The sequence below is a fragment of the Dromiciops gliroides genome, chromosome 3 (genome assembly GCF_019393635.1).
Source record: "Dromiciops gliroides isolate mDroGli1 chromosome 3, mDroGli1.pri, whole genome shotgun sequence".
NCBI lineage: Eukaryota > Metazoa > Chordata > Mammalia > Microbiotheria > Microbiotheriidae > Dromiciops > Dromiciops gliroides.
Window position 1 is genome coordinate 478,873,851 of NC_057863.1, and position 22,964 is coordinate 478,896,814.

At 36.1% G+C, this 22,964-nt stretch overlaps 1 protein-coding gene across 1 annotated transcript in view; it reads left to right on the plus strand.

Moving 5' to 3' along the window:
- UBL3 (ubiquitin like 3) overlaps positions 1 to 16,216 on the plus strand; it is a 92,466-nt gene extending 76,250 nt beyond the window's left edge. The window contains exons 3-5 of the mRNA XM_043991864.1: positions 2,966 to 3,052; positions 8,242 to 8,319; positions 9,001 to 16,216. Of these exons, the coding sequence (XP_043847799.1) occupies positions 2,966 to 3,052; positions 8,242 to 8,319; positions 9,001 to 9,053 (218 nt within the window). The 3' untranslated portion in view covers positions 9,054 to 16,216. The remainder of the gene's footprint in view (positions 1 to 2,965; positions 3,053 to 8,241; positions 8,320 to 9,000) is intronic.
- The last annotated feature ends 6,748 nt before the right edge of the window (positions 16,217 to 22,964 follow it).

Sequence of the window (22,964 nt, forward strand, 5' to 3'; positions counted from 1 at the left end):
GATGTTTCCCCTTCCCTGATAAAGCTTATTGTCTGATAAGGGTATTATTACTCATATATAAGTGACAATAATGAAGAATAGAAGAGGATGAGCATGAGAGGTACCCAAAAAAGTATTATGTAAAGTCCAAGGAAGAAAAAACTAAAAATATAAATTTAATCTCCAAATTACTTGTCTTGGACTATATTGTAATTTGGGAGGAGAAAGGGGTAATTTTTTCCCTTAATAATTATCTTTGATCCAAATTAATGTTAAAACTATTTTTTTCCAGCAATCCTTGACATATGGCTGAAGAACTTATTCTGAGAATTTGCTGCAAATAATCTTTAGAGTAAATAAATTACACATCAGTGTGATGCTACACAATAAACTTTATAAAGTAATTTGATTCCCATCCTTTTATTTCAATGGACATTAAGTACCTACTATGTTCAGGACACTCTCCTAGGTACTGAGAATATAAAAATACAAGTGAAACTGTCCCTGCTCTCAAGGAGCCTACATTCTACCATGTAGAGTATGATTATGCACAGATAAGTAAATATAAAGTAATTTCAAGAAGGAAAGTGTGAACCTAACTGGAGGTGGGGAGAGGAATGGGAAACACCTTTCATGTAGAAGCCTCGAGGGAAGAGGTGGTTTCTCTGAGGTTAAGGGAAGGAGGGAACTCATCTCTTAAGTCTGTCAACTTGTATCCTGACCTAGTAACCTATATAACAATGAGCACAAAAACAGGACATTTTTTAAAAAATCCACATTCAGATAATTCTATTTTTTCTAGTGTAAGATATAGTTAATTATAGTATATTATCCTTAATACGTGAATCGATTGTTATCATGAAAAATACTATGATATTTACCAATATGAAAAAATAGGGATGGGATAGGAGAGGCCGATTGCATATTCACAACAAAGTCAGTTTTCTGTATTTGTCTCTAGGATTCTGTGAGGTTTTTTTTGCCTCTTTTGCATCATTCTGAATTGCTACCCAATATAGTTCTACTATTTTGAATACTTGTATAGGAATTGGGAACCCCTTTTACTTGTATGTGTGAAAACCTAGACACGAGATATACCTAATTCATATTTGGAGATTTCCTACAGTAAGTTTATGTGGGGCAAAGAGGCAAAACAGAAACTGACTTTCTTGAGTCAGTCTCCAGGATCAGGCATTTAAAAAGCTCAGAGCCATAGAGACACATTCATTTTTTTCTTACAGTGCAGTAATTTTTCCATTGCAATCCTGTATCTTGGTTTATTCCACTACCTCCTAATCAATGGATAAATTCATTTTTCCATTTTAGGAGGTGCTGCTGCTATGAATATTTCAATATATAGTGGCTTTTCTTTCTCATGTCTCTGATCTCCTTGAGGATCATACGGTGCATTTCCTTTTTTCACATAATTCCAAATGGTTTTCCAGACTGCTTGGATCAATTCCTATTTTTCTCAACAGTGTTTGCCTGTCTTCCTGTAGTCCCTATAGCCTTTAATATTTCTGTCTTTTGTCATCTTTTCCCAATTTGCTGAGTATAAGCTAAAACTTCAAAAAATTTCTCAATATGTATTTCTCTTATTGTTAATGATTCATTGTGCATAACATTACACCTCCCATATCCATGCTTGGCACACACATCCTCACCACCTCTATCTCATGGAATACCTTCTTTCAAGATTCAGCTCAAGCTCCACTTCCTAGGTGAGACCCATCCCTCAGGTTGTTAATGAGGCACAGAAGATTTTCTTTGGATCCCCAAGACCTGGCACCATGCATAGTATTTTTCAATACTTGTTGGATTAATTAACTGAAGGGGGAAAAGACACTTTAATTTACATTTGAATTACCAAATTTACCATATCTAGAGGTACCCCTTCTTAATTTAAGCAAATTATTTTACCATTTGTTGGCTTTAATTATTCTTTTGATTTTACAGTCTATTCCCTAAATGTGTCTGTCCGTCTCTCTCTCTTTTTTTTTTTTTGGTGGGGCAATGAGGGTTAAGTGACTTGTCCAGGGTCACACAGCTAGTAATTGTCAAGTGTCTGAGGTCAGATTTGAACTCAGGTCCTCCTGAATCCAGGGCTGGTGTTTTATCCACTGCACCACCTAGCTGCCCCCAAATGTCTACTTTTTGTCTTTTTCATCTTAAGGTGGGTTTTTTTTGGGGGGGGGGACTGGTAGAGAAAGTTAATATTCATAATCATTACACTTCTTAGATGAATAAATATGTCTTTTATGTCTTACTTAAGATTACTCTGCTCCCTTCCCCCCAAAAAAAAAAATCTACAAAGATTGTTCCAAACTAGTGGTACTCAAGGAGGAATTTTCATGTGTGGAACATGCGTGCCCAGACTTACCAGCAAGAAATATTCCCTTTGAAGGTTTTTTGAGTCGTGAACAGGACACAGCATATAAGCATTTGACAGCTGGCATCTAGCATCTATGTGTTTGTTGAATTGAATTGACAACTGAAAGAGATGTAAATATTTAAATGTGCATTTTGAAATTTATTTTTATACTCAATAGAAATGTAACAACTTGTTTTTTTAAAAATCACATGACAATTCAGTATGGATCATTTGTTTCAAATCTTGTACACTCACTTTCAGCAGGTATTAAAACCATTAAATCTTAACCTCTTAAATAGAACCTATAGAAATTAACTTAATTCTCAAAAATTTTTATTAGCATAAAATTTTTTTCTCATATATACTCTTTAGGTAATTTTCAAGGTTTTCCATTTGTTTCAATGTGGCTACAATTGCTCTTTCTAAACCTTTTCAAATAAGAACATGATTGACTCTTAGATACTAAAGAACATTAAGATAGTAACTGCTGAGTTTCAAATGAAGCTAAGACTTTTCCGTGTTGCATCTTGCCAAGCTTGAAACTGGAACAGAAAAATACAATACTCCTACCTATCTTTTAGAATTCATATGACTAATTCTCTGGTTTCTTTTCAGACTGGGAAGAAGAACAGGTTAGCAGTCCAAACATTCTGCGACTTATTTATCAAGGACGATTTCTACATGGAAATGTGACACTAGGAGGTAATGAAATCTTTTTTTGTAGAAACAATTAACCATTGGGTGGTAGGATTTGTTTGTGGGGTTTTTAGGTTACTTGTTATTTAGTTTGGGTATGGTTCCTTCTTAATATTCAATATTTTGCTAAACGTAAGTGTTTAACCCCTAAGTACTTCATCTCTTATGAATCAGATTCCTTTGCATTGTAGTTAGAAGGTCATATGACATAGTTGGAAGATGTCATTTGGGAGGAGCACTCTTTAATTTTATCTTAGGACACCACAATTTTGTTGCAGTAGTCTTGATAATTTGTTGGAATAATATTGTAGTCGTGATATATGATAAAAAACACTTAAAAATAATAAGAAAAGGCCAGTCCATCTGTAGGGTAGAGTTGCTAGTCATGTGAGGAGCAAAAAATGAATGGGTTTTTACATAAATGTTTGTAGAAATGTAGCTCAAGGGTGCCCCCTTGTGGTTCATATTGTCTATAATTAGGTTTGTTTTTGTTTTAAATATTAGAATCATCTAAAATAATTGAATTTTAGAATTGGAGAGCACTTTAATGATCATCTGATCCATCTCTTTCACTTTACTGACTAGAAAACTGACCTCTTGAGAAGTAGATTGACTTTCCCAAAGTCATATAAATAGTAGGTGGTAGGGCAGACCTGGGATCCTACTCAACCTCTCAGTAATCTATTAGACACACTCATATTTGTTTGAATTTAATTTGTTTGAATTTAATCTAATTGCTGTGTTTTACGTTTTTAATTCCTTTAATGAACATTTATTTTAAAGTTCTAGGCACTGTGACGATAGGCACCAAAGATGCAAAGACAAAAAAAAAATCAATAACCTCTCAATGGGTTTATGTTCTACTGGATAGAAAGCAATGGGAAGTTTTTCCTGTATGCTTTCTCCAGGCTGGGCTTTTCTGGCCCTCTCCTGGTTCTCCTTCTATCTCTAACTGTTCTTTTTCATTCTCCTCTGCTGATTCTAAGTTGTCTTCTTGTCTCCTACCACACTCTCTCTTTTAGTGTACTCATTATCTCCCACCAGTTTAACTGTCATCTTTATATAGAAGACTTCCAGATTGATAGTCTCTATACATCCAGCTTTGGTCTCTTCCCTGAGCTTTAGTCCCTCATCACCAGTTGCCTATAAGATATTTCAAAGTGAATGTTCTGTGTACATCTTACCTCAACATGTCCAAAACCCGGACTCATGATCTTTACTCTTAAACCCTCACCTCTTCCATGCTTCCCTGTTTCTGTCAAAGGTATCCCATCTTTGTAGTCTCCAGGTCCCTAAGGCATTATCTTGAAATCTTCATTTTCTGTTCAGTTGCCAAATCTTGCCTTTTCTGTCTTTACATTATTTCTCATTTGTGACTCATTCCTTCCACTCAATTTAGCTTTAACTGTAGTTCACACCTTCATCACCTCTTACCTAGATTATTGAAACAGCCTTTAAATTGGTTTCCCTGCCTCTGTCACTGCAGTCTGTCTTAAACATTATTGCCAAAATCATGTTCCTTAAATATGGGTCTGGCCATGTGATTTCCCACTCAGGCAAGTCCAACAGCTCCATGTGGCCTCAATGCTGAAAAGTAAAACTCCCTTTTGGCTTCTAGAGCTCTTTACACCCTATTGTCAGCCTGTTTTTCCAGCCTCCTTGGTCAGTATGTTCCCCCTCATACTCTTTGATTCAAACTGGTCTTCCCCTAGGACCAGATTGAAGGCTGGATATATAGATTAGAACATGGAGCAAACGAAACTGAGAAGGACCAGGAGAGAGAGCAGCAGAGCAGGAGTGTGGATAATATGTTTGACTGTCAAAGAAAGGAGAGCTATGGAAAGAGAGCTTCCTATTTTAAATAATTATTGAGTGTCCTAATTTTCTTGCTAACTGGGTTCTGGTTAATCCATATATGGCCAGTCTAGGATAGTAGTTATGGGAGAAGGATCCAGTACCCATCTTTACCTACCCATCTTTCCTTTCTACTACCATCCCTGTCCAAATGTCCATGAAACATGGGGCACTGATCTCTCCCTCTTTTTTGCTAAGGGTAAGGGAAAAGATCCTGGCTTTTTGCCTGGGACCAGGCCTTGCCTACCCTCAGTAAAAAGATGGAGAGAATGGTGCCCCATCTTTCATGGACATTAGGGCAGGAATGATGATACTGGATCCTTCTCCTCCTATATCTATTATCCTAAACTGGCCATGTGTGGATTAACTGGTGGGGCCTGGCCCCAGGCAAAAAAGCCAGAACCTTTTGCTGTAGAAGGAAGGAAGGTATCAAAACAAACCCCAGTAGCCATTGCCTCTTCTGATTCTTAGGGAGATGCAGCAGCAGTAGGACTATCCTCAAGGTGGGAAAGATTAGAAATTTCTGGTAGCAAGATCGCTCCCTAATACCGATGCTAATTAGGGAATCCTTTAGTCCTGTTCAGCCTCCATCCTATATAAGAGAGAAGTCTCAGCTGGGTCAGGATAAGGGATAGTTGAGAGCCCACTGGAATCTCTAACTTGTAGGTAGAATAACTTCATACTCCTCTCCTTCTCATCTCCCCAGTACCTAGTTACCACTCTTCCCCATATCATTGCCCCTCCTGTGGTGGCCTGAGGAAAAAGGAGATGCCTGGTTCTGACTTCCTGACCCTGCTAGAGGGGCTGAACCCTGGAGGGTTGGCAGTTCTGTCCCTCCTAGAACACATGAACCATAACCACTCTCACAATGTTATGTTGCCAGTTTGTGGCCCTCACAATTTGGTCATACTTGGGGTAAAAGCCCTACGTGTCTCTCATTGATTAAAACTCTGCAACCAGACTGTGGCCCAAGTGAGAAAGGTAAAAACTTGGTACTTTCTATCTTCAGTTTCTGAAGTTGTCTATGCAATAGTAATATAATTGGGTGATTCAATTAAAATTAAAATATCAAACTGTTGGTATGTGCAGATTTTTTCAAAAGTGATTTTTACCTTTCACCTAGTTGTATTAGTGCCATGTGGACAGCAGCTTAAATGTTTTGTGGAATTTCTTTCTCCCTCTAAAGTCCTCCTTAGAATTTATACTCTAAATATAACTCAATATAAATAAGCAGCATAACTCATTCTATCTACTATGTCAAAATTACATAATCATTTTATCCAAAAAAGTTAATTTCATCATGTCACCCTCTAGCATCATAGAGACTTGATCTAGTATCTATTTACAATTTGTAAGGTCGCTGCATTTACAACATATGCACTGTAAAACCTTCTTAAGTAACCAAATTTATTCAGAAATACAGATTCAAACTTAATTAAGTTAAACAGGCCCAAATCTATCATTATTCAAAGCCTTTCCATCTTAGTGTAGGACCTGCTAGAGCTTTTAGTAGAGGGACACCATACAATATTGAGGTACTTTTTGTATTTCCCTGCTTATTGGGTTACTGTTACCAAAAAATTCATCTACAAGTGACCAGCCTACAGTGGTATTCATGTTCATGTATGCTCATTTTTAATCTAGCTAGAGTATAGAAGTAATTAATCAAGTTGGGTTTTTCCCCAAAAAAATTTTGGAAAGTTTATGTAATGAAAGTCTAAATTTTATTTTCATGTTAAGCAAAACAGTTGTGATCATCAAAATATGTTTTTATCTCCTATATGCAACAGAGAGACATGCTTGCGTAATGAGTGTTAGAGTCAGGATGACACATGGTCATGTCTTGCCTCTGACATATGCTGGCTATTGTAACATTGAAGTAGTCACAGTCTTCTTGTTGCCACAGGCAGCTCTGAGACCATAAAGTTTCTATAAAAGTGACCAACCTGCCAATGAAAACACAAATCTAAGCAAATGGACGCAACAAAATGCAACACAAGATAATTTAAATTTCCTTACACAATTTTTTTCTGCATTCCTTGAAGTCATTGCCACATATTTGAATTTTGAAAGGTATGAGAAGAGACATCTAAAACTGTTCTCTCCCCTTAAAGAAGGTGGGCATTGACCTTCATGAAAAATATTTCCTCGAGGCTGGGGAAAGCCTAGACCTTTATTTTTTGTTTGCATAATAATTTTTCTATGGGCCAATGATCAGAATAGCAGATAATCAAGTTTTATTACTGAATAATGATCTTAACTTCATTCATAGGTAGTGAAGAGAAATCAGAAACTGAATGGCAGTAGAACTAAATAAGCATTATGATTGTTGGAAACACCAATGCAGAAAGTCAATTTACTCAGTGTTTGTAATATTATGCACAGAATAGCAAAGTAATTGACTTTGAAAACTTGAAGAACATGCAAAACTTTTTATGAACAATGCCAGGACAGGACAGTGATTCTTGTAAACTAATCTTGTTGTGTTCTTGATTTAGGAATTAGGGCAAAAGGAAAAAAGCTTAAAATTTAATTTCTGCATCATTTGCTTTTATTTCGGTTTATAGAAATGTTTGGTATAGTGATTGCATTGGATTATTAGCACGCAATCAGAGAAACAAATGTATCCCAATTATAATGCCCAACATTTTTCCTGATTTAGGGAAAAAGGTTCTCAACTGTTGCTTTCCCCCTTAAAAACAAGTATATGGTAAAGCTTATCTGACATGAGCCAAATCAAATGAGATTATCTATGTGAAACAAATAGCTTTTAAAAAATGTAAAGCATTATATAAATGTGGAGGATGCTGATGATAAAAAATTGAGCTCTACTTTTAATAGTCATAGTTTTATAATTCTAGTAAGTGAAAATTTATTTTCTCACAAGATTGGGAGTTGTCAAAAGATAGATATACCTAGGTTTTCTAGTTAGAAAATCAGACATGCAACTGTTAACATATAAGACTGTTGTTTGGCACCTTCTAGTTTTCAAAATAATTAGATAATACCCTTTTAGTAATAGACTATAAGCTCCACAAGGAAAAGGACAGTATTTTATTCTTCAAAACACCCACACAATGTTAGCACAGTACCTTGTACAGAGTAGATGTTAAGTAACTATGTTAAGAATGAACTGAATGAGTTACTCTTCTGTTTGTTGGTCATGAGAATATATTTCATTTTTAAATTGTGATCTGTTAAAGGGATGAAATTCTGTTGTGTAGAAGTTACTTTATTAAAGCTCAGTAAAAGGCACCAATCCAGTTAAAAAAATGGTTTCAATTCTCCTTAACAACGACAACAAAATGTATTTTTAACAAATTGCTCTATTTTTCACACAGCATTAAAACTTCCTTTTGGCAAAACAACAGTGATGCATTTGGTGGCTAGAGAGACATTGCCAGAACCAAATTCTCAAGGTAAGCTGTAAGCTGTGATTTAGAGAAAGGTCTAACTAGAGTCACATGGACAAGCATTCAAAAATGTCTTGGCTTTCCTTGAACTTTCCAAGGGAAGGGCAGAAAATTGGAGTTTATGAATAGTTCAAGGTAAGCTCTGAGCTATATTTTAGAGAAGAGTCTAACTAGAGTCACACGGGCAAGCATTCAAAAATGTCATGGCTTTCCTTGGACTTTCCAAGGGAAGGATAAGAAATCTTCAGTTTATGAATAGTTTTTGTCAAGCTAGTAATCAGATATTCTGAGACATGCTAATATTTTTTAAAAACACATTATAGTTCCTTAATACAAATAAATTGTTGTTCAGTCATTTTCAGTTATGTACTACTCTTTGTGACCCCCATATAAGATTTTCTTAGTAAAGATACTAGAGGAAACTGAGGCAAATAGGGTTAAATGACTTGCCCAGGGCCACACAGCTAGTAAGTATCTGAGGCTAGATTTGAACTCAGGAAAATGTCTTCCTTATTCCAGGCCTGACACTCTAGCCACTGTGTCACCTTAGCTGTCCAATACACATAAATACACAATTTAAAAGTTGTGTTAAATTGAAAACTATACTAACTGTGGATAGGGTATTGTGTGTGTTTTTTTTAAACCAGTTTCCAGCTTGTAAATAGGTCTTTTGTTCATTTTCCACAGGTCAAAGGAACCGTGAAAAGACTGGAGAAAGCAATTGTTGTGTGATCCTGTAAACACTGATGTTTCTGCTAAGTGTGGTGTAATATAAGTCTGTCTTTTATGCTGCTGGGATAGAAGAGATCCAACATCAGACATGCTTAGGAACAGTCCGTCTGTAAATCCATGGAATTGAAATATTACATGAACACTGTTGTTGTATTCTCTGTTGCAAGAAGAGATTCAAGAACATTTTCACTATGATTTTTTATTTCTAGTTATTTTTATGTTGAGCAATCTTACAATTCATTGGTTTTTGAATGCAGTTGATCCAGGAAAAAAAAAAAAGTTAACATGTTATCTTCCACAGCAGAAACCATTTTGCTGCCATAAAAATCTTCATCCAGAGAACTAATAAATCAAGCGTTCCAAATGCAATTTGCACTAAAAATGGTTGACAATATTTCATTATTTTCATCAATAGGATTCGTAAACTCCATGACACCTAGGAATAATCTACTATAAATTCCGTACTGGAAAAACACTCAGAAATTAATAATGTTCGTTAATGGCCAATTTTTTTTGTTTGTTTAAAACGGAGAAGGGGCAGGAGAAAAATGGAAAATAAACTAAACTGTTCGGTGAATTCTACCAAAGTTAACCTTGGTGGCAACACTGGCATAGGATACTAACTAAACTGAGTGTGACTCTATTTTAACTGCAACAAATGAAAAAAACAATGTGCCTGTTATTTAAAGCACTCTGCAGAGGGCTGTTGAATTGTTTTCATTATGATGTGCACTCTTTGGTCAGACAGTAGTTGAGTGCTTGTTCTTACAGCACAAATAGGGCAAAGAGTGTGTTTCCTAGCCTTAATATGGGAGGGGTAATTTCCTGTAGTCCATAGGCTTTTATTATTGTGCATAACTATTAGAAAACCTCATCTACTGATCAATTTTATGTATTTGAATATCAGCAAATTGATGGTTTTTTCCAGTAACCTTTTCTCATCTGTACCTTAGTGTCCAATGTCATGCTTACTTATTAGACATTTCAAACAAATTCTTAATATTTAAAAAAAAAAACAACCAACTCTTTGCCAGAGTACTAGTTTTGTTTATGTAATCTGCATTTGGTATTAGTGCTTGCAATTGTATTAAAATCAAAAGCTGATTTTTAAAGCATAGATGACTTAAAGTGATGCCATTCTTTTGTTTCATACCAATAATTTAAAAGTTGATATGCTCAAGAAATTTGCACAGCACTAAAGCATGAGCTAGTTTCATTTAAATCTGTAAAAATATAAAAGATTTTATATTTTTTCACTGGGAAGAAATTCTTCCTGGGTGAAATTACAAATATGTGTAGAATATATTTAATTAAAATCTTATAAAATACTTAACTATAGAATTTAAATATAGATTGGCGTGTAGTATAATAGAACAATATTCCGTATAAATAGCTTTAGCCTTCACAGAAATTAAAGTCACAGGCTGACATTGTGTTCTGTATTTAATAAGTGTCCACAGCCCTTAAACATACATGTGAACGTTTCCAGATGGTCAACATCCTTTAAATGTAATCAGGTTATTTTGTTCATTGTTATCGCTTTGATGAAAAGGCTTTATATGCAGTAGATCTACAAAAATATTGTTCATACTGATCAGAATTAAATTTGTATAGAGCAGAGTTTTAAAACAAATTGTAAATAGTACTAAACATTTTCTTTCTGCAACCTGTACTGATAAAATCCTTCTGTAAACTAAATAAAAGCATATTATAGTGGTAATTTTAGAGGTCCTTGATTAGATCAATAATTGTTTAAGCAGTTCTCATCTTGGTTAAAACTATGTTTTCTATTGGTATTTTCTTCTGAATCTTGTTTTTTAAATTACTTAATATAATATTATTTAGTTTGTGATGTGTTCCCAATGTATTTCTTTGGTATTTAATCTGATTTATTTCTGCACAGTCACTACAGTGAAAAAGTTTATGTAGTCTGTGCTCTCATTAAAAATATTATATTCATAGATACTCAATATTTATACTCTTTTTAAAAAAAAAACTGCAGCTCACATAAGAATCATATCAGTGCAACCTAAAGAAGAATAGGTTACTTGGTTAGGCAAATGTCCCATTAATGACTTTTGTTGGACTATTGCAATAGTCTCCTAACAGGTCTTCTTGCCTCCATTCTCTCCATGCTATAATTTATACTTAATTGTATACCTGATCTAATCTTTATTATAAATTATGGCCTGATAGATCTTCTTGCTTTCTATACCTCCACTTCTTACTCTATATAATCCATTCTTAACACTGCAGCCAATCTAATCTTCCTAATGTAAATATGGTCCTCCAAACAATCTTCTGTGGTCAGTCTTCATTGCTTTCTTATTGGTTGGTCCTTTGCCTGGCATTCAGAGTCTGCCATAGTCTGGTACCAGCTGCTTTACTCTCCAAACAAACTGGATTACTCTTTGTCTCAGATGATCCTGCACTTTTCTGTCTCTATGCTTTTCTCAAGCTGTTCCCTAGGCCTGTAATGTCTTGTCTGTCCTTATTCAGCTGTTGAATTTCTTCCTCTTCTTTAAAACCCAACTCAAAAGCCACCTCCTTGAAATTTGTTTCCCTAACCCTCCCTCCCTCAGTTTTTAAAACCGTTCTCACAAAGCACCTTGTTTTGCCCCTCTCTAATGCGCTTCCGTTCTATTTTGTATTACATTTATCTCTATTTATACATTTCTCCCCCCCTCATAAGACTGTAAACTCTATAAGAACAAAATTTTGCCCAAGAATTTAGCTAAATTTTGTATCTCCTCTAGCACCTAGAACAGTGATCTGCAAACATTAGGCACTTAATGTTTATTGAATTGAAACTCACTAGTTATTTAGAAATTGCTAAATAGGATAAAGAAATTAATTATTAGAGAAAGAATCAATATACTAAAATATTTATATGATAGATATGCTGAATGAAGGAACTTCAGCAGTTATGAAGTACCCACTGTGCAGATCAGTGTTCTAAGAAATGTAGAAATTGAATAAGACTGTGCCTGCCCTTACAGAGTTTACACTTTTAATAGGATGATACAACACATATATAACTATAATAAAATACTATCTTCCTCATTCCATTTATTTTTCAAAAATAAATGCATAATCAATACTTAGGTTAAAATAAAAAAAAAACAATTTTTTTCTTAATTTAACATATTTAGATAAGTACAAGCATCCCTTTAATACTTTGTGCTGCATCAAAGTTTAGATATGATTGGAATACCTAAGACCTCGTTGTCCAAAATGGCACCTCAGTTGCCTAATGGTTCAAGTTGCACTAGAACCAAAGTAGTAATAGCGAAGATTTATGGGCATTTAATTTAATCAGTACAAGTCCATAGCTTGGTTCTTCAAACCACACCTTGTTGGCCTTGAATAGTTTTAGCCTCCTGTTGGAATAAATAAAATTCTCCCAGGATGATAAGGATCTTGGTCTTTACAAAAATGTCATTATGCTTCTGGAGTCTGGGTTAACTGTGTGGTTTCTATTTAAGGGAAATTATATCCACTCTTGACACTGAGAAGGCTAAAATCTAGTATCATCATGCATATTAAGTAATTTTCCCCTAACATTGAATTTTAATTTTAAATAGGGTCACCTTGACCAAAGTTAATAGTATTTTTATGTTATCTAAGTGTAGTGTATGATGTTTAATGTGAAATGAGATTAAAATTTACTCCTCTTTTGAATAATCCCCATGTACACTTTTGGTGTATCTTCATCTTTTTTTCATTATTATTTACCATCTTTCTTCCTTTCTGCAATTCTGCTAGTCAGTCCTACAGAAAAATTCACCGTTGGTGACAGTCACCACTAACTCAGGAACTAATAGAATCTTCCATTCCCATAGTCTATTAACATCCTGACTAGTTAAGTGTATGGTATGGTATGATATATTGTTTGACTTGTAGGAGTTTGAGGTTTAATCTGAGTTACTTGATTTATACAAAAAGTGATGGTTTTCTTTTTTACAGAAAGTGAACACCTGAAGAGCCTGTCCATTTTGGCTCTACTCTTAAACTTCTTTAAGCTCATATCAAGCAGGTCTTCCACTCTTTCCACTACTACTAGTTACTGTTACTGTTGTTTTGTAACATGAAAACCTAATTGATTAACCTTAGTGGATAACATGGAGGATTTGGTATTTGATATTCAAAACTACCAATAAAGTGGCAAGAACAGGAATAATACTAAAGTATGGGAGCAGCCTAGGGTTGTTAGTCAAATTGTTTTATACTTTCTGACAACCATGTATACTTTGGAATCTCTTTGTTCCTCTGATTAAGTATAAATTCACACATATAGTCTAAATTAACCATGGAAAGAATTTTAAGCCAAAAATAGCAATAAAACTGCGACTTGCTACAAAGCCTCACTTATGTTCTCCAAAGGAAAGGGCCAGCATCATAAAATTATAGAATTATAGAGGCAGAACATCTGAATTTGGATCCTAACTTGGATACATACTAGCTGGATAAATAGAATCAAGTCACTTAACCTCTCCCTGAGCCTCCTCAGTGTTTGCAAAATTGATATAATAGTAATCGTACTACCTATTTCATAGAGTTGTGAGGAGAGTGTTTTGTAAAATTCAAAAGCCTATCTATGTCAAGGTTGATTCTTTTATTGTCATTGGTATAGAGAAGGACAGACCTCAGAAAGAGCTCTTCTCCTCAAAGCAGTTATCTAGTTTACAACATCCCCAACAAGTAGTCATACAGCGACTAACTGGAAAATCTTTACACCCAGAGATAGCCCATTCTGCTTCTGAACAGTTCTAAATATCAGGCAACTAATCCACTGCTGCACAGGCACCAATGCTTCCTAAAGAATGTTTCCTTATTATCACTATTTAGCCACCTCTTGCTTCATTGGGCATGCTACGGCTTTTCTCAATACCACTCAGGAGCAATTTTGTCCATTAGCTTTAACAGTTTTTCAATTTAATTGATATTATTTTTAAAGCCTCTATCAAAAGGACAGCATAGGAATAATTGTGAACCTAAATGTCCCTAGCCTAACCTTCCTCTTCAGTTTGTTCACCTCTCTCCTCTGTCTTTTCAGAGTCAGCATCATCTTCCCACTTTTATTAAAATTTGCAAATCTCTATTTTGTTTTTTTGGTCACTCTTTCCCCCTGTATGACTTATGACTGTTGAGTATGAGCCTCATTTCTATACTTTCTGGTACATAGGTAATGTATAACTCCACTTCTGTCCTAATTTAGTAGTACTTTCTTTAGTCTTAATCTCAAACCAATGTCGTGGTACTCCTCAATTGTGTTTAAGCTCATGGGACTTATAGTCAACTGCAGTTTAAGCATTTTACTATCTGTTATTTCATCTTTGCTTTCTGGTGCTTGGATACAGTTTTTTCCTCATCCCCTAATTTACATATCTTCCACAAGCAGATTTCTTTAAGAATGTGACCCTTCAAACAGAAACAGAAAAAGCAAAAACTCTAAACTTTTCCCTATTCTTATTATTCTGATTTATTGAAGATTGAAACATAAAGGCCTCACTCCCAAGAAAGCTCTAGATTTGTCATTTCCAACACTTTTTCACTAGGAAATATGTTCTGTCTCTGAACTTTATTATTCCACAAATAAATGAACTGAGGTGTTAAGAATCCAGTCGACAGTCATATATTTCAGTGAATTAGAACTGAAAATTAGTTGCAATTCTATAAAGAGGGATTTAATAAATCACATAATTTTGTTATTCTCACCTTCCTCCATTCTCTCAAATTCTACTTTTTTTTCTCAAAAACACCTCTTGATTAGCTATTTGGATTCCATAGATGCTTCTTGCTCTTTAATTCATTTTCAGGATATTTTGTTAGCTTTATTCTATGCAATGCCAAGACTGTATACCTGATAAATTTATATATTCAACAATATCTGCAAATTGTAAATTTGCAAAAAAAAATCTGCAAGGTCAGCAAATATCTAACATTGAATCTACAATTCATCATGTCTAGCAGTCCCTTCCTAAGAAAACAATGGAGGACTTAGCCAATCAAGGTAGGGATAACACATTTCGAATAGGGAGCAGGGGAGCCTATGGCCCCTCTAATCACTCTTTTTTTTTCTTTTTAATGTAATAAACATTTTTATTTATAGTTTTGGGTTCCAATTTTAATTCCTCCTTCCTTCCCTCCCTCCCTCCCCTCTCCCCTTCCTAAGGTGGTAAGCAATCAGATATGGGTTATACATGTGTGATTATGCAAAGTATTACCATGTTTGTCATTTTGTACAAGAAAACTTGATTAAAAAAATTAAAAAGTGAAAAATTGCATGCTTCAGTCAGTAAGCCAGTTACATTTCCTTCCCAAGCAGACCTTATTGTGGGCCATACCTATTCATACAACTTAACATACATATACAATCATGTTTTTAAAACATGCCTCTTTGTGAAATAGTTAAGTTCATAGTTTTCCAACAGTAGAAGGATCATCCCTATCTGGATTATACTTAAAAATCACAGAATCTCAGTTTGAAGCAACCTCAGAGGCGATCTATTGCAGACTTTATTTTTTGTTTGTTTTTGTTTTTGCGGGGCAATGAGGGTTAAGTGACTTGCCCAGGGTCACACAGCTAGTAAGCGTCAATTGTCTGAGGTTGGATTTGAACTCAGGTCCTCCTGAATCCAGGGCCAGTGCTTTATCCACTACCCCACCTAGCTGCCCCTATTGTAGACTTTCTAAACAGGAATTTATATTTATAGCATCACCAACAAGAGTTCATGCAGCCTTTTCTTTGAAAAGCTTAAATGAAGGGGCACTACACTCTCATCCAAGCCAGTCTATTCCACTTTGGTATGTCAGGAAAGTTTTCCCTAGAGTGAGTTAACATCTTCGTCTCTGCAACTGGAATCTGGTACTCCTAGCTATAGTATAGACTCAGTTCCTTCAACCAGTTCTTGTGTGACAGCCTTGAGGCTTTGTACTATTCTGAATGGCTTCCTATCAGTGTCTATCTTAATATGTGGTATCCAGAATTTAACATATTACTCTCATTTGTGGTTTGACCCAAGTAAAATGGAACCTTCTGTGTCCTGGATGCTATTTTTCTCAATGCAGTCTGAGATCACTGTTTTCTTGGCTACCAAATCTCATTATTGATGTACATTGAGCTTGCAGGCTACTAACCCTAACCCACTCCCTCAGATCTTTTTTTTTTTTTAAAAATAACAAACATTTTTATCTAAAATTGTCAATTCCAAATTTCTTCCCTCCCTCCTCTCCCCCTCCCTGAGGGGGTAAGCAATCAGATATAGGTTATACATGTGCAGTTATGTAAAACATTACCATATTAGTTCCCCTCAGATCTTTTAACTACAAACCACTCTATTAGGAATGCAAAGGGAAGGAGGATTTGCAACTACAAAGGAACAAGTATAATAGACCAAGCCTGCTGGAAATCCAAAGGAAAAATGTAGACTAGAGTAGGAATTTAGATCATATATACTCTGCCTTCTTGGTGGGTAACTATAGCCCTGGGCTCAAATGGGGTGGGGAGTCCTTCCCCTCCCCCCACCTCTACCCTTCTGTTTGTTTGGGGGTTTTTTCGTTTTGGTTTGGTTTGGTTTGGTTTTTTGAGGCAATTGGGGTTAGGTGACTTGCCCTGGGTCACACAGCTAGTAAGTGTTAAGTGTCTGACTCCAGGGCCGGTGCTCTATCCCCTCTGTCATCTAGCTGCCCCATTTGTTTGTTTTTAACAACAAAAGGCAGTTAACCGTCATAGGATTATCTTAGGTATCCCAGAGAAGCTAACTCTTCATTAAGCCGAGGAGTGGAAAATGGCTTAAAAGCCCCAAATCATGGTAACAGTATTAGAGCCAGACTGGAAGAATCATGGTCTGGGGTTTCCAAATTTACCCTATATGTTCAGGTCAGAAAATCTCTTCACACCACAATCCTCCCCACTTTATTCTGACTTCTCACGGGTGAAGTGGAGGTGGAGCTAATAGCTTTCCTCAATTAAGATAGATCATAACGAGCAGGTGCTATGGTATCATCCAGACCAAAATCAGATATATCAGACCCTTCCTTTTCTGGAGGTTAAAAGAAAAAAAAAAAGAGACAGTCTTCCTGTTATCCTAAAATCTGATGGCTGTTTTTCTACCTGATCTAGGGGACTTAAAATATCTAATAAGACCAAAGAAAGCCTTCTTTCTTAGCCAATTAGAAGTAAAGACAATTGAGCTTTTTCACAAATACTCTTGAGAAGACTATGACAAAAGGGCTCTCAAGTGTTTGATTATTTAGTCCCTCAATTATATTCTGCAAGGAACATTTATCAACTTATTCCCACCAAGTTTTGATGTCCCATACTAAATAGTGGACTTTGCATCAGGGCATTAAACTTAACTGGAGTAAGCAATGAAATGGCCTTCCTAATCCACCTAACCATATAGATCGATCTAGTAGATGCTGAACTAGAAGATGGCGGACAGTATCTTCTGGAAATGAGAAGTGCCAGAAATAGACTCCACTTGGGAAAGGCAATTTGTATTGGATAGAGCACTGGCTTTGGAGCCAAAGCGAGCTGAGTTCAAATCCCGCAACTGTGACTAGCTATATGACCTTGGACAAGTCAAGTGTTTAACCTCTCTGGCCAGTCTTTAATTTCCTCATTTAAAAGGATGGGGCTGGATTAGATCAGAATTTCCTTAACCTGTAGTCCATGCACTTTTTTTTTAAACAATGGTGACAAGTTGATTAATTGAATATAATGGGTTTCCTTTGTAATCCTGTGTATTTTATTTTAAGCCTTTGAAAACCTTATACTACCAGGAGGTCCATAGGCTTCACCAGACTGGCAAAAGGGTCCATGACACAAAAGCTCCCTTCTGAATCTACTCTAAATCCTTCCCATGATCCTATGAACTACAGGCAGCCCTAATACTGCCTGAGATAGCCTTCAGAAAAATAATCATTGGGTCCTAGGCAGTGTCCAGGACAAAGGATGATCCAGTTTCAACACATAGCTCTTTAGCTACTGGAAACTCACTTTGGCACAAGACAACATTTTTTTTATTTTGGGAACTTCTCTTAGGAAGGTTTTGCTTTTTATTAAATTTGATTCTTTTTAACTTCCTCTCATTGCTACTGGTTCTGCTAAGGAAAATAGGTCCATCCCAGTTTCACATGACAGTTCTTCAAATACTTGATAATTGTCATTCCCCACCCCCCACTCCCTTTTCTTCTGTAGGTTTAACATCTTCAGTTTCTTTAAACTAATGGCATTTTTCCCCAATCCCCCATCATCTTTCTTATCCTCCTTGGGGCTTACTCTACTTTGTCACTGTCCTTCTGAAAATTCAATTGTGTTTTGGACACTATTATTCTATCTATTCAGCCTAAGGTCTCATTAGTTTCATTAGCAGCTATTTCAGATGATTATTCAGAGGGTCATCGAGTAGAGCACTGGACTTACTTAAAGTCAGCAAGACCAGAGTTCAAATATGGCCTTAGTCACTGACTGGTTGTGTGGTCCTGGGCAAGTCACTTAACCACTATCTGCCTCAGTTTTCTCATCCATTAAATGGGGATGATAATAGCACCTATCTCTTAGGGTAATTGTGAGGATAAAATGAAGTCATATTTTCTAGCACTTAGCACAGTGCCAGGCACATAGTAGGCAGTTAATAAATTTTTATTGATTGATTGTAAAAGCACTTTACAAACCTTAAACCTATGTGACTTGATTGAGCCTGCTGGCCACTAAAATTCCCTAACCTTTTTCATAGGAGCTGTTGTTTAGTTGTGCAACTAATTTGTTGAGCCCAATGTAAATCCATTTATCCCTATTAAAGTCTAGCTTATTAGATTAAGGCCATCATTTTGGCCTTTTAACATTTTTGGGGGGGGAATCATGAGTCTGTTATCCAATTTGTTGGCTATTTTTTCCCAGCTTTGTGTCATTTAAGACATTTTGAATTTCAGGCACTATACATATTCACAGCAGAACTCATTATCTTTTCCCAAAAAATCCAGCCCTCTTACAAACTTCCCTATTTCCTTTGAGGGTACCATCATGCTTCCAAACATTGAAGTTTATACCCACAGAGTCATACTTGATTCCTCACTTTCTTTCATGTCACAGATCCAATCAATTGCCAAGTCTTGTCGATTCTACCTCTATAAATCACACCCTTCTCTCTATCCACTTACCCACTCTAGTTCAATCTGTCATCCCTATTTACCTGCACTATTGCAATAGCTTCTTAATTGGCCTTCCTGCATCCAGTCTCCCTTTCCATTATCCTCCACATAACTGACAAAATGATAGACTTAAAGCACAGGTCTAACCATATCAATGCCCAGTTCAATAAACTCCAGTGCCTCCCTATTACTTCTAGGATCAAATAAAAACTCATACAGTTCAGCATTTAAATACCTTCAACCTACCTTTAGCCAGCCTTATTTGGCATCATGCCTCTTCACCCATTCTGTTGTCTTGCTGTTCCTTGTCCATGGCACTCCATCTCCCATTCATGTCTCCTGTCCATCATAACTGTCACAGACTCCCTCCTCCTCCCTACCTCTTATGATCCTCTTTGCTTTTAAAATCAACTCAAATACCACCTCATCTGTGAGTCATTATCTGATCCACTCAGCTGAGAGTGCCCCCCTGCCAAATATTACCCTATAGTTATTTTGAATACATTTATATGTATACACAATGTTATTACCATAATAAAGTATAAACTCCTGTGGGCAGAGACTTCCACTTTTGATTTTGTGTCCATAGTGAATAGCATGTCATTGACAATTTTTATTGATTGATGATCATTCTCAAGCTTGAAAAATATCTATGTCTAAACCATCTGAATCAATGATCAAAGCTTTGCATATCACAGAGCCAAGGGCAGATCCCTGAGAAAACAGACTAGAGATGTTCCAGACTGATATCCATTAATGGTAACCCTTCAGATCTAGTCATTCAACTAATTTGAAAGATGTATAATTGTTCTATCATCCAGTCCATGTCTCTCTGCCTAGTCCTCAAGAATATCATAGGAAAAATGTGTGAAATACCTAGCTGGAATCTAGATAAACTTTGACTAAAGCATCTCTCTGGGCAACCAACCTATAACCATGTCAAAAAAGGAAATGAAGATAGTCTGGAATGACCTGTTCTTAAAGAAGCTATGGGGAAGGTAGGTGGCACAGTGGATAGAACACCGGCCCTAGAGTCAGGAGTACCTGAGTTCAAATCCAGCCTCAGACACTTAACACTTACTAGCTGTGTGACCCTGGGCAAGTCACTTAACCCCAATTGCCTCACTAAAAAAAAAAAAAGAAGAAGAAGCTATAATGAATTTCAGTGATCATTTCTTAGTTCTCATATACTATACTTTTAATAATACATTCAAGGATCTTTTCCAGGAATTAAGATCAAGATGAAGATTTCTAGTTAAGATGGCAATTCAAAAGGCCACAGGAAAGTCCAGCTCTTTCAAAATAACCCTAACAAATATCTGAGGAAAAACCCCAGAAAGATCAGTGATAAGGAAAACTGAAGGGAAAAAAATGGGGAAGTACACTCAATGTGTTATCCTATTCAGAACTGCACAAAAAGATGTACAGAGATGGGCAGAGGGGTCTCTACCATTGAGGTTGACATGATTGAGAAGGAAGACAGCACAAGATCAGCTAAGGGGACTGAAGGTTAGCGGAGCCAGGGAGATCAGCTGTGCCAGCAAAGTCATTATAAGCTTTCTTAAGCCTGAAGCCAACTAGCCCTCTAAGAGGAAAGCTGTAAGCCATTGTGAACTCTAGTAATTGGGGCCCTACAACCAGATCCTATTCTTGGCATACCAAAGTAGAAACAGGGTTGGAACCAATATCCATAGATCGCTGCATAGAGTGACAGGGTTCATCCATACATTCCTCAGAGCATGGTAGGAGACAAAACCAACTTAGTACTAGGGGTACTGAGCAGGAGGTCTGAGACCAGCATCCCACTGGGGCCGATCAGGGCCATAGTAAGGGATGGAACCAACTTCCAATTGGAAGTCATGCAAGAAGACAGATTCCATCTAAGGCCAGAACTTACAAAGGACCACTAGGAGACTGAGAAGTCAGTGGAGCCCAAAGCTAGCCACACCATATTAGTTGGCAATGGCATGTAGACTACAGTGGGCACAGACCCAAATTAGGCCTATGCAAACCACTGATGAGGCCATGGACTGGCCTGAGAACAAATCCCAAACTAAGAACTATGGATAGAAATAGCAGTTAACAGGAAAAACAAGTCAAGTACATAGAAAAAATACTATCTTCATTGTTAAGAAGGAATCACAAATAAGCTAAGAAGAAGAAAGTGGATTCATAATTACTATAATTAAGAGCCTTGGCAGAAAAATAAATGGCTTGTTTACAAAGACTGCAAGAGTAGATAGAAGAAATGATGCAAGAGAGAGAGATTTAAAAAAAGGGAAATTACAAATAAAATTAGAGTTCAATAGGAAAAACAATCAAAAGCAGAATAAATAGTTTAGGACAGAAGGTGAAGTAAATAGTTTGCAATGGCTCCAAGGGTTCTGTTATTCTCCAGAATAACAAAAGGTGTTAAAACAAAGTCAAAAGATTGAAATCATAGAAAAAAGTGTAAAGCTTCTACTATCAAAAACAACTGACTTGGAAAACATGTTAAGGGGAGGTAATTTAAGAATCACTTGACTCCCTGAAAACCATAAACAACAACAACAACAACAAAAATCTAGACCATCATTTTTCCAGAAAAAAAAAAAATTGACCACATCTATCAGGACCAAGAAGTAAAGTCAAAACAAAAAGAATCAATAAATTACCTGAGAAAAAATTCCCAAACTGAAAATAACCAGGGTGTTTGCCTAAAACCAGAGCTTTCAAGTTAAAGAAAGTGTACTACAAGTGGCCAAAAAGCAAGCTATGGTTTCAGTACTAACACAAACTATAGGAACTATTATAAAAGAGAGAAAATCTTATGATATCACTAGGAAAAACTTATCCTGAAAAAAATGAATATAATCCTTGGGGGCTAGGGAGAGAAATGGATCTTTAAAACAACAGAGGACTTTCAAACATTCTTGATCAATGCTTCGTGATTGCTATAATATGCAAATACATAAATCTAGAGAAAACTAGAAAGGTAAATGCAGTTGAACAACTGGAAGTGACAAAACAATGATAATGTAAATACATTCTAGTGGAGGGAGAAGAGACAATTGCCCCTACAAAACCCTAATGTCTTCAAGGGTCACAATGGGAGTTAAATTAGACGGTAATACTGAAGGTGGTTTTCTTCTGCTTTGTTGGTTTTGAGAGGAAAGAAAAAAGGAGGTGAAAAGTAATATGTTAGGGAAGAAATGAGAAAGAAGAGGGAGATGCTTACTATTTCACTAAAATGGAGGTCTAGAGAAGAAGGGTGTACAAACATGGAGGAAGGTTCAAGCAGAATAAGCATTTCAGGACCTCACGCTTACTTGAACTGAATAAAGAAGGGTTAAACATACTGATGTTGACAAAAGAATATTGTAAAAATACATTATATTAACAGAGATTTGTCAGAGACCAAAAGAGATGGGAGGTATAAGTGGGGTAGTAGAGTGAGGAAGGGAATAGTCACAAGGAAAACAAATTTCAGTTTCAGAGAGTTAGTGACAAAAAGGATGACTAAAAAAAGAGAAAATGCTGTATAAGAAGAAATCAGAGTATAGGCTTGGTAAAGAGAAGAGGGGTAAAGAAATGGGAAAAGATGCTTCAATTGCAGATTTCTTCTATTGATCAGATTCCTTTTCTTTCTCTTCTTCCTTCTATGAAGGGGGAGAGGGGAGAAAAAAAGAAAAACTATAAGAATATAATAGAGGAAATATAAAATTAGGAATCATAACTATGGACATGGATAAGATGAAAGCATCCATAAAATGAAGAAGTAT